The following is a 16,035-nucleotide window of genomic DNA, read 5'->3' on the forward strand; positions in this document are numbered from 1 at the left end:
CAGACCCAGGGGTCAAGGCCCAGCCTCCTCCCTCAGATCCAGGGGTCTAGACCTCAGCCTCCTCCCTCAGACCCAGGGTCCAGGCCCAGCCTCCTCCCTCAGACCCAGGAGTCCAGGCCCAGCCTCCTCCCTCAGACCCAGGGTCCAGGCCCAGCCTCCTCCCTCAGACCCAGGGTCCAGGCCCAGCCTCCTCCCTCAGACCCAGGGGTCCAGACCTCAGCCTCCTCCCTCAGACCCAGGGGTCCAGGCCCAGCCTCCTCCCTCAGACCCAGGGTCCAGGCCCAGCCTCCTCCCTCAGACCCAGGGGTCCAGGCCCAGCCTCCTCCCTCAGACCCAGGGTCCAGGCCCAGCCTCCTCCCTCAGACCCAGGGTCCAGACCCAGCCTCCTCCCTCAGACCCAGGGGTCCAGGCCCAGCCTCCTCCCTCAGACCCAGGGTCCAGGCCCAGCCTCCTCCCTCAGACCCAGGGGTCCAGGCCCAGCCTCCTCCCTCAGACCCAGGGTCCAGGCCCAGCCTCCTCCCTCAGACCCAGGGGTCCAGACCTCAGCCTCCTCCCTCAGACCCAGGGGTCCAGGCCCAGCCTCCTCCCTCAGATCCAGGGGTCCAGACTCGCAGCCTCCTCCCTCAGACCCAGGAGTCCAGGCCCAGCCTCCTCCCTCAGACCCAGGAGTCCAGGCCCAGCCTCCTCCCTCAGACCCAGGGGTCCAGACCTCAGCCTCCTCCCTCAGACCAGGAAGCCAGACCTCAGCCTCCTCCCTCCAGGGGTCCAGACCCAGCCTCCTCCCTCAGACCCAGAAGTCCAGGCCCAGCCTCCTCCCTCAGACCCAGAAGTCCAGGCCCAGCCTCCTCCCTCAGATCCAGGGGTCCAGACCCAGCCTCCTCCCTCAGACCCAGGGTCCAGGCCCAGCCTCCTCCCTCAGACCCAGGGTCCAGGCCCCAGCCTCCTCCCTCAGACCCAGGGTCCAGGCCCAGCCTCCTCCCTCAGACCCAGGGGTCCAGACCCAGCCTCCTCCCTCAGACCCAGGGATCCAGGCCCAGCCTCCTCCCTCAGACCTGGGGGTCCAGACCTCAGCCTCCTCCCTCAGACCCAGGGTCCAGGCCCAGCCTCCTCCCTCAGACCCAGGGGTCCAGGCCCAGCCTCCTCCCTCAGACCCAGGGTCCAGGCCCCAGCCTCCTCACTCAGACCCAGGGGTCCAGGCCCAGCCTCCTCCCTCAGACCCAGGGGTCCAGGCCCAGCCTCCTCCCTCAGACCCAGGGGTCCAGGCCCAGCCTCCTCCCTCAGACCCAGGGGTCCAGGCCCAGCCCGCTTCCCTCAGATCCAGGAGCTCAGACCCCAGCCCTCTTCTCAGACCCCAGCTCCTCAGTTCCCTCTGTCTTGGGGCCTGTGTTGAATTTAAGGAATGTGAAGGGATTTTATTCACTCAACCCCACAAAGCTCAGCCATTTTCCTTCTCTCTCCTGCATCCACTCCAAATCAACACACATCTAAAATATAGAAAAAACTGCTGCACTGAATTGGCCTGGAGGCCTCTGGTCCTCTGCTTCCATGGGCAATCTATAGGTGGGCTGGTTTGCAAAGATTGGCGATGGTGCTCATGTTAAATTGTTTTTTTGTTTTTGGTTTTGTTTTTTTGGTTGGTTTTGTTTTGGGGTTTTTTTTTATTGTTGTTGTTGTTGTTGTTTTTGGTACCAGGGGTTGAACTCAAGGGCATTCCACCACTGAGCCACATCCCCATCCCATATTTGTATTTTATTTAGAGACAGGGTCTCACTGGGTTGCTTAGCCCCTTGCCATTGCTGAGGCTGGCTTTGAACTCGCGATCCTCCTGTCTCAGCCTCCCAAACTACTGGGATTACAAGCATGCGCCACTGAGCCCAGCTGAATATTTTTTTAAAGATATTTTTGTTTGTTTGGTCTGGGGATCTAACCCAGGGCCTTGTGCATGCAAGGCAAGCACTCTACCAACTGAGCTATATCCCCAACCCCTTAAATATACATTTTTATAGCTTTATTTTATTTAGTTATTTTTTTTAATGTGCTGCTGAGGATCAAACCCAGGGCCTCACACATGCTAGGCAAGTACTGCTGAGCCACCACCGCAGCTCCTCATTTTGATTTTTAAAAAAAATAATAACATCATTTTTTTAACAAACAGTATAATATAGTATAGTAGTCAAAAGCAGCAGCTTCCAGGACCTGGCTTCTTGGATTTAAATCCCAGCTATTTGTGTGTGTGTGTGTGTGTGTGTGTGTGCGCGCGCAATGCTGGGATGGAACCCAGGGTCTCGTGCCCACCCCAGCTGATCACTCTTCCTGCATTACTTCACTGTCCCTCTCCTTCAGCCTTTTTTATGTGTGTGTAGGGGAGGGGGTTCTGGGGATTGAACTCAGTGGCATTCAAACCACTGAGCCACACCCCAGCCCTATTTTATATTTTATTTAGAAACAGGGTCTCACTGAGTTGCTTAGTGCCTTGCCGTTGCTGAGGCTGACTTTTTAAATAAATAAATAAATAAATAAATAAACAAACAAATAAATAAATAAATAAATTTTCAGTAGAATGCATTTTGACACATTGCACCCAAATGGAGCACACCTTCTCATTCCTCTGGCTGTCCATGGTGCAGAGCCACCCCAGTAGTGTGATCATAATGTATAGGGGTAATAATGTCTGTCTCATTCTACTGTCCTTTCCACCCCCACAGCCCCACCCCTCCCCTCACTCCCCTCTGCACAAACCCAAGTTCCTTCATTCTTCCCTAACCCTCTCCCTGAAAGAACGTTCAAGGCTTGCCGGCGGAGAAAATGCCCGTTTATTGAGGAACAGCTCTGCATATTTATAGAGCCAGGGGCAGTTTGACAGTTATGACAGTTTAATAGTTGAAGGGTTTGACAGTTGGCAGGGTGCTTTCTGATTGGTGGGTAAGGATCATGTGAGCCAGCAGGGCTAGTCTGATTGGTGGGTAAGGATCATGTGAGCCAGCAGGGCTCACCATTGGACAGCTCTTCTTGGGGGATGGGGAAGTTAGTCTTTGGAGGGGGGGACTCCCAACACTCCCCCACTATGGATCAGCATCCATTTATCAGAGAGAACAATAGGCCTTTGGTTTGGGGGGACCGGCTTATTTCACTTAGCATGAACTTCTCCAGTTCCATCCATCTACCTGCAAATGCCATAATTTCTATAAGGCTGAGTGATATTCCATTGTGTATATGTACCACATTTTCTTTATCCATTCATCTGTTGAAGGGCATCTAGGTTGGTTCCATAGTTCAGCTATTGTGAATTGAGCTGCTATAAACATTGATGTGGCTGCGTCCCTATAGCATGCTGATTTTAAGTCCTTTGGGTATAAACTAAGGAGTGGGATAGATAGGTCAAATGGTGGATCCGTTCCAAGTTTTCTGAGGTACCTCTATACTACTTTCCATAGTGGCTGCACCAATTTGTAGTTGAGGCTGGCTTTGAACGCTAGATCCTCCTGCTTCAGCTTCCAGAGCTGCTGGGATTACAGGTGAGCAGCACTGTGCCTAGCTTCTCCTTCACCCTTGAACTGGGAGAAAGAGTACCTGCCTCACAGGGTTGTGATGAAGACTAAATAAGTTAATATGTAGAAATTGACACTGAATAAGCCTTCAATAGGTGTTGGGTTTTATTATTTATGACTCCTGGTATTTTTCCTGCTCATTCTCTTATGAACTTTCTTTATAAAAAAAGTAATTTATCAGGTTGGGGCTGTAGCTCAGTGGTAGAGAGCCTGCCTCACACTGGTGAGGCGCTGGGTTGGATCCTCAGCACCATATGAAAATAAACAAATAAAGGCATTCTTTCCATTTACAACTACAAAAAAATTTTAAAGTAATTTATCTGTAAATGCCATGATTTTATTCTCTTTTATTGCTGAGTAATATTCCAGTGTGTTCATATGCCACATTTACATTTTTTAATCCATTCATGCATTGAATGTTGAATGTTTTCTTTGATATAAGGAGGCTGATTCATAGTGGGATGGAGGAGGGAGCATGGGAGGAATAGACAAACTCTAGATAGGGCAGAGGGGTGGGAGGAGAAGGGAGGGGGCATGGGGTTATTAATGATAATGGAATGTGATGATCATTATTATCCAAAGTGTGGTATGAAGACACGAATTGGTGTGAATATACTGTGTATACAACCAGAGATCCAGAAAAATGAAAAATTATACTCTATATGTGTAATAAGAATTGTAATGCATTCCACTGTCAAATATAAACTTTTTTTTTTTAAAGAGAGAGTGAGAGAGGGGAGAGAGAGAGAGAGAGAGAGAGAGAGAGAGAGAGAGAGAGAGAGAGAGAGAATTTTTAATATTTATTTTTTAGTTCTCGGCGGACACAACATCTTTGTTGGTATGTGGTGCTGAGGATCGAACCCGGGCCGCACGCATGCCAGGCGAGCGCGCTACCGCTTGAGCCACATCCCCAGCCCAAATATAAACTTTTTTAAAAGTAATTTATTGAAGACCTAGACCTCTGCAGAGCAAGTCACTTTGGAGACAAATATCCAATGAATAAACAGGATGGCTGGGGGGACAGCAAGACCATGACAGTCACTGTCAAGTGGCTGGAGTTGGAGGCTTGGGTCTCTCTTAGAAGTTCCTCCACTCCCCAAGGCTGACCACTAAGGGGAGGCCAAGAGATGGGCCCTGTTCACCACCGTGTTGGAGGTCAAGTTCCGATTCAGGCTCCACCTCTTCCTGACTGTTTGACATTGAGCAATGAACTTCCCCTCTCTGAGCCTCAGTTTTCCAATCTGTAAAACAAAAGTGGGCGTAACAAAGTCTTTTAGTCATTAGGTCAACATTTCCTAAGGCTTCCTCTGGGCCAGGTCCTGTGCAGGTACGTGGGACCCAGCAGTGAGTCAGCCCCAGGCCTGTCCCCAAGAGCCTGAAGTCCCGTGGGGGTCAGGGACATTGATCCAGATGGCCCTGGTCCAGGGTGACTGGAAGGAGGCACAGGCTGTGGGAACCACATGAGAGAGTGACTAATGACGGCAGCAGGTGGAGGTGACTAGTGTTCAGGGAAGGAAGAGGTGAGGCCCAGGAAAGGCCGGAAGAACAAGTGGTTGCTGCCTAGAAAATGTGGTGAGAGCCTCTAAGAGGGCCCAGCAGAGTGGAGGCCAAGGTCAGGGGCACGCGCTGCTAGGACCCCTGGGCGGTGGAGCGCAGAGAGGTGGGCAGCCCACGCCAGGCAACATGGGAGGCACGGCCGCCCTCAGCCCCCTGGGCCCCCCGGCCTCCCCATGACCCCCGTCCCCCTCAGCTGCCCCCAGCCACCTGGCTTCCGATGGCCCTAGGTGTGGTGAGTGTCCCTGAGAGGAGCTGACATGTCAAAGATGGCAAAGTCCAAGCAGGGGGAACCCAAAGATCCCTGTGCTGATTTTCTTACTGTAATTTCATGTGCCAATGATAATTTTTTATTCTAATTTGTTATCTATGACAGCAGAATGCATTACAATTCATATTACACATATAGAGCACAATTTTTCATGTCTCTGGTTGTACACAAAGTAGAGTCATACCATTCATGTCTTCATACATGTACTTAGGGCAATGATGACCATCTTATTCCACCATCTTTGTCACCCCATCCCCCTCCCTTCCCCGCCTCTCCTTTGCCCTATCTAGAGTTCGTCTAATCCTCCATGCTCCCCATCCCACCCCAATATGAATCAGCCTCCTTATATCAGAGAAAACATTCAGCATTTGGTTTTTGGGGACTGGCTAACTTTACTTAGCATTATCTTCTCCAACTCCATCTATTTACCTGCAAATGCCATGATTTTATTTTTTTTAATTGCTGAGTAATATTCCATTGTGTATATATGCCACATTTTCTTTATCCATTCATCTACTAAAGGCATCTAGGTTGGTTCCACAGTTTAACTATTGTGAATTGTGCTGCTATAAACATTGATGTGGCTGTGTCCCTGTAGTGTGCTGTTTTTAAGTCCTTTGGGTATAGACGGAGGAGAGGGATAGCTGGGTCAAATGGTGGTTCCATTCCCAGTTTCCCAAGGAGTCTCCATAGTGCTTTCCAGATTGGCTGCACCAATTTGCAGTCCCACCAGCAATGTATGAGTGTACCTTTTCCCCACATCCTCGCCAACACTTATTGTTGTTTGCATTCTTAATAGCTATAATTCTGACTGGAGTGAGATGAAATCTTAGTTTTGATTTGCATTTCTCTGAGATGTTAATTTTTAACACCTTGAGTTAAATGAGTATTAGAATGAATTCCTGTTTCTTTTTATTTTTTTCCTTCTTAAATTTTAAATGGACAAGTAAAAGTTGGGCATATTTATATTGTAAAACATGAGATCTTGATAAAAGTCACGTGTACCTTGTGTGAGGGCGAAATCCAGCTATTTGACACACACACGGCCTCACATGTTGATTCTTATTGTGTGTGTGTGTGTGGTGAGAACATGGAAGATCTTACTTCTTTTTCTTTTTATTTATTTTTTTACTTTTACTATTGGGGGTGCTCAGGATGGAACCCTGGGGCTAGCATGCTAGGCGAGTACATGCACCCCAGCCTTCGTTCTAGTTTTTAAAGAAATGTGACTACTAGAAACCGTAAGCATGGGGGGGGGCATTATGTGTGTCTTGATTAGTGCTTCTCTGGATGCTGAAGTTTCTTAAATACCAGGTCAAGAACTGAGACTGTCCCATGAGGTGTGGGGAACCATGGCAGGGCGGTGAGAAGCAGGGATTGGAATCAGGGCCAGGTGGGGGCACAGAGACCCTCTGGGGCCCAGCAGGGGAAGCAGAGACCAGGAGCCCCTGGATGGTGGGGGGTCTGATGAGAGAGGAGCCAGGAACATGTGGCCAGAGGGGAGGTGAGCCCACACAGAGAGGAGACAGGGGGACAGGGTTACAGCTCCAAGGACTGCGATTAGGTCCCAAGAAGAAGATGCCAAGTGCAGGTGGGACCAGGTGTGAAGGGTCCAGAGAGGATCCTGAATGCCAGTTTGGACCTTGTGTGAAGGTGATAGGAGCTGAGCAATCTAGGGTGACAGTTAGATGTAGTGCAAGGAAAACGAGGTCACCTGAGGGGCCACACCCTCTGTCCTTGACTAGCACCTGCCTCCAGTTTCCAGACCCAAGTTCAAAGGCACCTCCCCAAATTCTCCCAGATCCCTGCATAGCCTCCTGCTACCCCACTTCTCACCAAACCCTGTGGCTCCCGAGTCATCTGCATCCCTGCTTCCCTCTCCCTCTGTGTCCCTCCCTGAGTGCCCTCATCTCACCAGTGAGCCCTCAGCTGCTCCCGGGCCCTGCCAGCTTCCCACCTCTGCAGCCCCGGAGACCAACTCCATGGGCACACACTTCCCAGGAAACCTGCAGGAACCCGCAGAGTTACGGCCAAGGCGGGGAGGGGGAGAGATGCAGAGAAAACAAGAAAGAGGCAAAGGTTAGAGAGACACAAACCAGGGATGGAGAAGAGAGACAGACATGGAGACACCTGACCACGGCCGGGGGAGAGATGGAGCCAGACACCCCAAAGGTGGCCAGACTTAGAGGAGCGGGTCCAGGAGGATCCAGAGTGCTGAAACACCCAGGCAGGACCAGGTGGGCAGTCAAGGACCTGGCCCACTGCCAATCAGACAGGGACAAAGGAGAGCCATTGAGACAGCCTCCCACCCGCCTGCCTGGGAAGAGGTTGAGAAACGGAGCTGCTGGGAGCGTGGCACTGGGTGCAGGGCGGACAAAGCCGGATTGTTTGGGGCCCTTTCCCCACAGTGCCTGGGCCTGCTCCCCAGCCCGCGGCGGGGGCCAGGGCCAGCGAGCGGACACACCCTTTCTCACTGCCAGCTGCTCACACTCTCCTGGGACACAGAGGTCGTCAGCACCCACAGAGGGACTTCTGGGCAGGTGAGTCACCCCAACCCCACTGAACCCAGGCAGCTCCCCACCCAGGAGTGAGGGTTGCAGGTCCCAGAAGTTCACAGACAGGGTGGGGGACTCCTGAGGCTGGGCCTCCGTTTGATTATCTGGGAGGCTGGCATTTGGGTCCTCAGTCAGCTTCTCAAAAACTCAGAAGTCTAAAAAGAAGGAGAACAAATCCACTTTACCTTGCTCTCCAGACTCCAGCCCTCCTCCCTCAGACCTGAGAGTCCTGATTCCCAGCCCTCCTCCCTCAGACCCAGGGGTCCAGGCCCAGCCTCCTCCCTCAGACCCAGGGTCCAGGCCCAGCCTCCTCCCTCAGAACCAGGAGTCCAGCCCCAGCCTCCTCCCTCAGACCCAGGGGTCCAGGCCCAGCCTCCTCCCTCAGACCCAGGGTCCAGACCTCAGCCCTCCTCCTCAGACCCAGGGGTCCAGACCCAGGCCTCCTCCCTCAGACCCAGGGACCTGGCCACTTCTCTCCAGGGGTCCAGGCCCAGCCTCCTCCCTCAGACTGGGGTCCAGGCCCAGCCTCCTCCCTCAGACCTGGGGCCCAGACCCCCAGTGCACTCTGGGATCAGTACTCCCTTCCTGACAGCTGGGTCAGGGGGTCACCAGGAGCCGAGGTGTGGGGCAGAAGGAATGCTTGTGGGTGGCCTGGGTTAGGAGGAAAAGGGTGGGGTCAGCCTTTAGGCTCCAGGACGTGGGGAGACAGGGGTTAAAAGGAAGTATCAGGGAGCGTCTGGGGACAGACCCAGCCTCTTCCCAGGAGGCCAGGGAGCCAGGCAGGTCCTGTGCACAGCCCCTGCAGCACCCACGTCCCTGCCTGCTCCCTGTGTGTCTGATTCGGAGACACCTGTTCTGCTTTGTGAGTCTCCTCTCCCCACTTCTCTGCCAGGGGCTCCCGGACTCTCCGGGCCTGGCCTCCCTGTCTGCCAGAGTGATAAGCTGCTGTCCTTTCCTCCCACCCAAGAAACCTGTGGCTAGGAGGCCCCAGGCCACCTGCAGGTAAGAACCTACAGATGTGGGGGTGAGTGACAAGGTCGGCACAGAACAAAGCTGCAGAGGGGAAGTCCCACAGCTGGGAAGAAGGTCAGGGACCCTCTGGCTGAACTCCTGCCTCCAAGGGGTGATCTAGAGCTTGCAGAGGCAGAAAGCACGACTCAGAATCTTTGAGCCTCGGGCCCAGGAGACGTGGCTGTGGATTCTCTTTGGCACCCGCCTTCATGGGACCCTCAGAGGGAAGGCATGGGTTTGGGGAAAGAAGATCAGGAGGCCAGAGGGAAAGGCTAGGTCACAGTCAGGGGAGCAGAGCAGGTGGAGAGGAAGGAGAGGAGGAGGGGGAGGCTGGGGCACTAAGGCACCGCTGGCCTCTCCCCCAGGAATGGACTTGAAGAAGACACTGATGGTGGCGCTCACCCTCGTGGCTGCAGGTGGGAGGAAAGAAACCTAGATGGGGGAGGCTGGTGGTGGAGTCTGCCTCCATGGGGAAGAAGTCGGCAGGGTGGGATGTGCCAAAGCATGGAGGGGGGGGTGCCTTCAAAATGAGAAAGAGTTAGGAATGGGGTGAGGAGGGGAGAAGGGGGATGGGGAGGACCGGAGCAGGGGTTGGAGGTAGAGTTTAGGGATGAGTTTGGCTTTGAGGATGGGCACAGGGAAGGAGTGGGCGGTGGAGAAGGTGAGGAGGAAGATGGACACAGGGCTGGGTTTGGTGGGAGTGGCGATGGCCTTGACTGAGGTCACCTTGGTGGGTCTGCCTGGTGGCCATGCCCAGATTCCTCTCTGACTCAGACCCTTTCTCCCTCAGCCTGGGCAGAGGAGCAGAATAAGTTGGTCCATGGTGGACCCTGTGAGAAGACATCTCACCCCTACCAAGCTGCCCTCTACACCTCGGGCCACCTGCTCTGTGGTGGGGTCCTCATTCACCCGCAGTGGGTCCTCACAGCTGCCCACTGCAAAAAACCGTGAGTCTGTGCGCTGCAGAATGAGCTGAAGCAATTAGACCTTCAGGTGTCTCGTAGGCTTAGGAGGAGGCAGACCCAAGCCTCCACCTGCCCCTGCACAACCCCCTGCCCCCCCACATGACTAAGTTCATCCAGATAGTACTTAAAGGAGTACTGATCATCCTTGGGAATTCTCAGGGGTTGGTTCCAGGATCCCATAAGGACGGCATAACTCTCAGGTGCTCGAGAATGGTAGATTGAATATTGAATGACGTGGTATTTGCATATAACCTATGCACCTCCTCCTAAATACTTTTTAGATTACTTATAATTCCTGAGACAATGTTTTGTTTTGTTTTAGTGGTGGGTATTGAATCTAGGGACACTTAACCACTGGGCCACATCCCCAGCCCTTTTTATTTTTTATTTTGAGACAGGATCTTGCTTAGGGCCTCCATGAGTTTCTGAGGCTGGCTTTGAACTCAACAATCCCCCTGCCTCAGCCTCCCAAGCCACTGGGATTACAGGCTGAGCCACTGCACCCAGCTAATCCCTAAGACAGTGCCAATGCTATGCAAATAGTGGTTCCACTGTGCTGTTTAGGAAATAATGACAAGAAAAAAAGAGTCTGTACATGATCAGTACAGATCGTTTTCTTCCCCAGTCTAAGGATGGTCGACTCTGTGGATGTGGCATCTGCAGATCAGAGGACTGACTGTACCAAGCAGTGCCGGGGCAGGAAGCCTGGCAGAATTGCTCCTCTCATGAACTTGCCTTCTAATGGGTCCTGAAGGACATGCTGGGGGTTTAACTCTTAACCACAGTGGGACTCAATAGAGTGAGGTTTACATTTTGGGGAGCACCTAACCATGTGAAAGAGGACAGGGCAAGAGGAGATTAAGGGAGCCCCAAGTGGGGGCTGTTGCTGTCGCCTAGGACATGAGATGGTGACTTGGACCAGGGAGGTAGCAGTGAGGATGGAGGGAAATTGGGAGGTATTTTAAGACCAAGGACATGATAGCAAAGGACTGGAGAGAGAGGAGGCAGGGCTGATCTCCAGGTGCTTGCCCTGAACAACTGGGAGTCTTGTCATATAGGCCAGGTGCAGGGAGGGGACATCAGACATTTCCTTACAGCCAAGGTGAGTTTGAGCTACCTGAAGGTGTTTAAGCAGAGACACTAGGTGGGCCCTTGAAACTCAGGGGAGCACTCAGAGGAGTAGGTAAAATTAAGGCTCCATCCACAAACAGATCGTATTTAAAGACATGAGACTAGACAGGATCATCCAAAGAGCAGTTCTAGACAGGGAAGCATAGAGGACCCAGGGCTCAGCCCAGGACCTCAGGATCACCAGTTAGATTCCAGCTGCTGTTGCGTTCAGTGCTAAATGCAGACCAGGGTTAAATCACACAGTGAAGAACACAGTTTACACCCGTCCTGGAATTCCTGCAGTAGTAGATGAGGAAACTGAGCTCAGATGAGTAGTAAATGACAATTTGGGTATTTGGAAACCAATCGTCAGGACTCCCCGTGTGGGGAATGCAGAATCATGAAGAGTCAGGAACTCCAAGGCCCCCAGGGAGACCCAGGGTCACCCCCAACATCACCATCCACTCATTTGGTGCACAGTGACTAAGAATACCACAAAGTGCCAGATCTGAGTTGGTGGTAGAGCTTCAGCCAGGGACACATCAGGGCAGAAAGAAGTAGCAAGTCAGATCTTTTTTTTTTTTAAATAGAGAGAGAATTTTAATATTTATTTTTTAGTTCTCGGCGGACACAACATCTTTGTTTGTATGTGGTGCTGAGGATTGAACCCCGGCTGCATGCATGCCAGGCAAGCGCGCTACCGCTTGAGCCACATCCCCAGCCCCAGCAAGTCAGATCTTTAAGAAACACATCTTCAAAATCCAAGATAATTACGAATTACCATAAGGCTAAAGAAGGAAAAAACAGGGTTCCTACTTTTGATGGGAGAAATCAGGAAAGACTTTCCATGAGATGTGATTCAAGCTGAGGCATAAAATAGGAGAACTGGTAGCCAAAGGAAGAAGGGGAAAGAGCATTGGAGGCCCAGGAAATGCCAAAATGAAGCCCCTGAAGACCCAACAATCTTGGATCTTCTAAGAGTGACTAGTTCACTGGAGGGCAGGAGGTGGTGGGAGAGAAGGGCGGGAGGTGAGCAGGCGGATCCCAGGGGGTCTCCAAGGCCAGGCTGAGCAGCTTGGACTTTTTTCTGAGGGCAGTGGGGAACTTTTGAGCAGGGGAGGAATTCTTTGATTTGTTTTAAAAATATCTATCAAACACGTATCATGTACCAGATGCAGGTTGAGCCCTGGGGATCCTGTATCTGAACAGAATAAAAGTCTCTGGGCTAAACTCCTAGGGCCTCACCATCTAATAAACACCACGGCCCTCAGGGGCTAACTAAATAAAAATGAATGGGGAAAAAAAGGCACATTTTGAGCTCTCAATATCCACATGCGGCTGGTGGCCACTGTGCTGGACAGCGTAGGTGGAGAACATGCCATCATGGCGGCAAGCTGTATTGGACGGCAGTGCTACAGGAGGAGGAGATGCAGTAGAGAATATTTAGCAGTAAATACACAGTGGGCGGGTGACGGTGACAGATTCTCTGGTGAAAAGGAAAGCAGGGCTGGATATTTGCATTTTCACTGGGCAGCAGGGAAAGCTTTACTGAGAAGGTGACACTTGAAGGAGCTGAGGGAGAGAGCCATGCAGATACCTGTCTTGCTGACACAAGAAGCAGCTCTTGCAAAGGCCCTGGGGTGGGAGGACCACTGTTGTGTTCAGGGGAAGCCAGTGTGGATGGAAGAGGAGGAGGGGGAGAGGAGGAGATGCTGTCTGTACCATGGAGAGAACTTTGGCCTTCACTCTGCAGGAGGGGGAGTTGCAGGAGGGGTGTGAGCACAAGAGGAACAGGACTGACTTTCCTTGTTAGAACCCTCTGGCTGCTTTGTGGAGGGTGGACTGTAGAGAGACAAAGGCAGTAAGCAGGCCACTGCGGTAGTCCAGGTAAGAGACGACAGCTCAAACCAAGATGGTAGCGATGGTGGAGGTGAGCGGCTGGATATAACTCACACAGCCAAATGGGCCTCTGGACAGCTTGGATGTGGGGCAGGAAATAGACAGTCACGGATAGCCCCCAGGGTATTCTGGAAGGCTGTGGGAGGAGCAGAGCAGGTGAGTCACGATTTTCCAGCTTCAGATGCAGCCCATGGTAAGACCCAGCCTGCTTCCCTTGCAGAAAGCTTCAAGTCTACCTGGGGAAGCACAACCTCCGGCAAAGGGAGAACTCACAGGAGCAGAGCCCTGTGGTCCGGGCTGTGGCCCACCCTGGCTACAACGCTGCCACCCATGACCAGGACATCATGCTGCTGCGTCTGGAATACCCTGTCAAACTCTCTGAATGGATCCAGCCCCTGCCGCTGGAGAAGAACTGCTTGGCCAACCACACCAGCTGCCACATCCTGGGCTGGGGCAAGACCGCCGATGGTTAGTGAGGGGAGGTGACAGGGGAACAGGCCAATGGCGATGGGGGAGGTGAGCAAAGGGTGAATGGTCAAAAATGAAGGTGGGTCAGAAGATGAAGGGCATGGGAAGATGGGTTAATGGTGAGGTCTGCTGGGCGCATCACCGTGAGAGGGATCCTTAGGAGCTGGGCCGGTGGGTGAACAGCCAATGGGGAAAGTAGACCAGTGGATGAACAGTGGGAAAGATGGGCCAGTGACAAGGGTTGACCAGTAGGAATATTCTAATCAGGAAGGTGGCCAACGGTCCACAAGATGCACTTATGGGCAAGAATGGATAAATGGAGGAGAAACTAATAGAAGAAGAGAGATCAATCAACAGAGGAGTCTGTTATGTGAATTCCAAATGCAAACAGGGTAGAGACAGCTGGTGGGAAAGGGGTCAAATGGGAAAAGGCCAGGGGTTGAGAGGAGTCATTAGAGGAAGGATCAGAGGAAGCACAGGTTCGATGGATCAGTAGGAACCACGGAGGAGGGTCTGGGAGTGAAACACCAATGAACAAGGCGGATTCCCTGATGAAGAGCCAATAGGAATTGAGAGGCAATGGAGAAGGGTGGGGTCAAAAGGAAAGGACCAATGAGGGCTGTGGACCAGGGGATGAAGAGCCAATAAGAAGGGAGAGCCAATGCGGAAGGGCAGGACCCACAGTCAGGTGACGACTAATCGGATGAACAAATAGGCAAGAAGGGCTGATGAAGGACAGGTGAATGCTCAGGAGGGAGATGAGAGAGGAAGAAAGTCCTAGAGTCCAACCAACTGGAACTGCTGACGCGGGGATGGGTGGAAGGGAGACAAGTGGAGGCAGAGAAAAGGGAAAGAAAAAGGGAAAGCCTGTCGGGAAAGAGATGTGGGCAGAGATGGCACCTGGGACCGTGGGCAATGGCAGGTGAGGATGATGGGGAAAGCAACCGATCAGGAGGCGGGGACGATGGAACTGGTTCTAAACCAGAGAGGCACACAGGTGAGGGAAAATGGGAAATGGGACCAACAGGTGGCCTTACAGCGGCTGAGGATGCTGGGGAGGACGGGGAGGGGCGTCCAGCAAGCCCGCCCTCTCTCGTGGCAGGCGACTTCCCCGACACCATCCAGTGTGCATACATCCACCTGGTGCCGCCCGAGGAGTGCGAGCGGGCCTATCCTGGCCAGATCACCCCCAACATGGTGTGCGCAGGCGACGAGAAGTACGGGAAGGATTCCTGCCAGGTGAGGCCACCGCGACCTGCCAGTTCCACAACCGAGGACAGAGACACAAAGACAGCCAGAGACAGGAAGAGAGACCAAAACAGAACTGTAGGGAGCCTGAGAGATGGGCTGGGAGGGAGCTGGGTCAGGCAGCGATTGAGATAGTCGTTAGAAGCAGGAAATGCAGAGAGAAGGACGGAGAAGGAGGGATCCAGACCAGAGAAGACACACGAAGGAGGCAGGTGGAGTACAGAGCTGCTCTGCCTCTCACATGGCGCCCAACGCGAGCTCTGCTTGGAAATGACCATGCTGTGGAGCAGGGTGACTCAGCTGGCGTCTCCATCTTTCTCTCTCCCTGAGTCATCCATTCCATCTCTGAGTACCTCTAACTCTGCTCCATGTGAGCCTCGTCTGTCCGTCCCCCCCTTCCAGGTTCCTGCACCTGACTTTCTCCCTCTTTCCCACAGGGTGATTCTGGGGGTCCGCTGGTATGTGGAAACCACCTGCGAGGCCTTGTGTCGTGGGGTAACGTCCCATGTGGATCAAAGGAGAAGCCAGGAGTCTACACCGACGTCTGCAGATATACCCACTGGATCCGAAAAACCATTCAAGCCAAGTGACCCTGACATGTGATATCCCCAACTCTTGACCTCTGACCCTACTGGCTGGCTCCAGAATTTCTCTTCCCCTGACCTTGTCTTCCTTCCCCACCTGCCTGGTTGTGACCCTTGACGCTTCATAAAGGCAATGATGCAAGAGCACCAATCCTCCCTGATTTGACCCCAGCTCCTCCCTTGCTCCACTGGGGTGGAAGAGCGAGGACAGGGCTGCAGTCTTCCCCCACTACTAAGAGAACCCAGAGCCTCTAGGCCACTCTCCCTGCCTGGGCTTGTCCTTCCTGCAGACAGAATGCTGGTCCAATACTGGCAGATACTGAGCTGGAGTGCCGGTTTGCTATCCTCGGGCAGTACCTTCCTTTACAGAGTACATTAAACAGTATATTCCTCATGGGACGGGGCTACTGGGACGATGTGAGGTTACAAGCACGTGAAATACATAGAACAGTGCCTGGCCCGGCGTGTGCCCAATAAAGGATGAATTTTATTACTAAGGTGCTTTTTTCTTTTATTCCACGTCTGCCTCTTGGAAGCCCAGATTTTCTCATTTTTTCTTTACAGTCCAATTTCATTTCAGCCCCTCCAGGAAGCTACCCTTGACTCATTCACCTTGCATTAGCCCTCAGGGATGGCTCTGTCTCTCCTAATCCCCTTGTAGCAGCAAAAGGGGGATGAAAGAGGGTTAGGAGACCACTGTGTGTGAGTGGGAGTGGTGGAGGGTAACATGGGAGAGGATGGCAGAGGCCAGATCTCAAAGGACCTCAGACGCCAGCTTGAGAAGCTGGGACTTTCCCTAAGGGTAATGGGGAGCCATAGAAG

At 52.7% G+C, this 16,035-nt stretch overlaps 1 protein-coding gene across 1 annotated transcript; it reads left to right on the forward strand.

The window, feature by feature from the left end:
- The first annotated feature begins 7,796 nt into the window (after positions 1-7,796).
- Positions 7,797-15,664, forward strand: KLK6 (kallikrein related peptidase 6). Its single transcript, XM_081275828.1, has 7 exons — positions 7,797-7,913; positions 8,821-8,930; positions 9,305-9,355; positions 9,730-9,886; positions 13,134-13,381; positions 14,484-14,620; positions 15,067-15,664. Exons 3-7 carry the CDS (start codon positions 9,307-9,309, stop codon positions 15,217-15,219), a joined length of 744 nt encoding a protein of 247 aa, XP_081131954.1. The 5' UTR covers positions 7,797-7,913; positions 8,821-8,930; positions 9,305-9,306; the 3' UTR covers positions 15,220-15,664.
- The last annotated feature ends 371 nt before the right edge of the window (positions 15,665-16,035 follow it).

This window comes from Spermophilus citellus (genome assembly GCF_964194105.1).
Source record: "Spermophilus citellus genome assembly, chromosome: 18".
NCBI classification, from domain to species: Eukaryota; Metazoa; Chordata; class Mammalia; order Rodentia; family Sciuridae; genus Spermophilus; species Spermophilus citellus.

What these genes read in the sequence shown, in the direction of transcription:
- KLK6 (XM_081275828.1), top strand. Translation starts at nt 9,307, where the DNA reads ATGGACTTGAAGAAGACACTGATGGTGGCGCTCACCCTCGTGGCTGCA. An exon ending in GCTCACCCTCGTGGCTGCAG is followed by an intron (nt 9,356 to 9,729) that starts GTGGGAGGAAAG and finishes TTTCTCCCTCAG; the next exon opens with CCTGGGCAGAGGAGCAGAAT. An exon ending in GCTGCCCACTGCAAAAAACC is followed by an intron (nt 9,887 to 13,133) that starts GTGAGTCTGTGC and finishes CTTCCCTTGCAG; the next exon opens with AAAGCTTCAAGTCTACCTGG.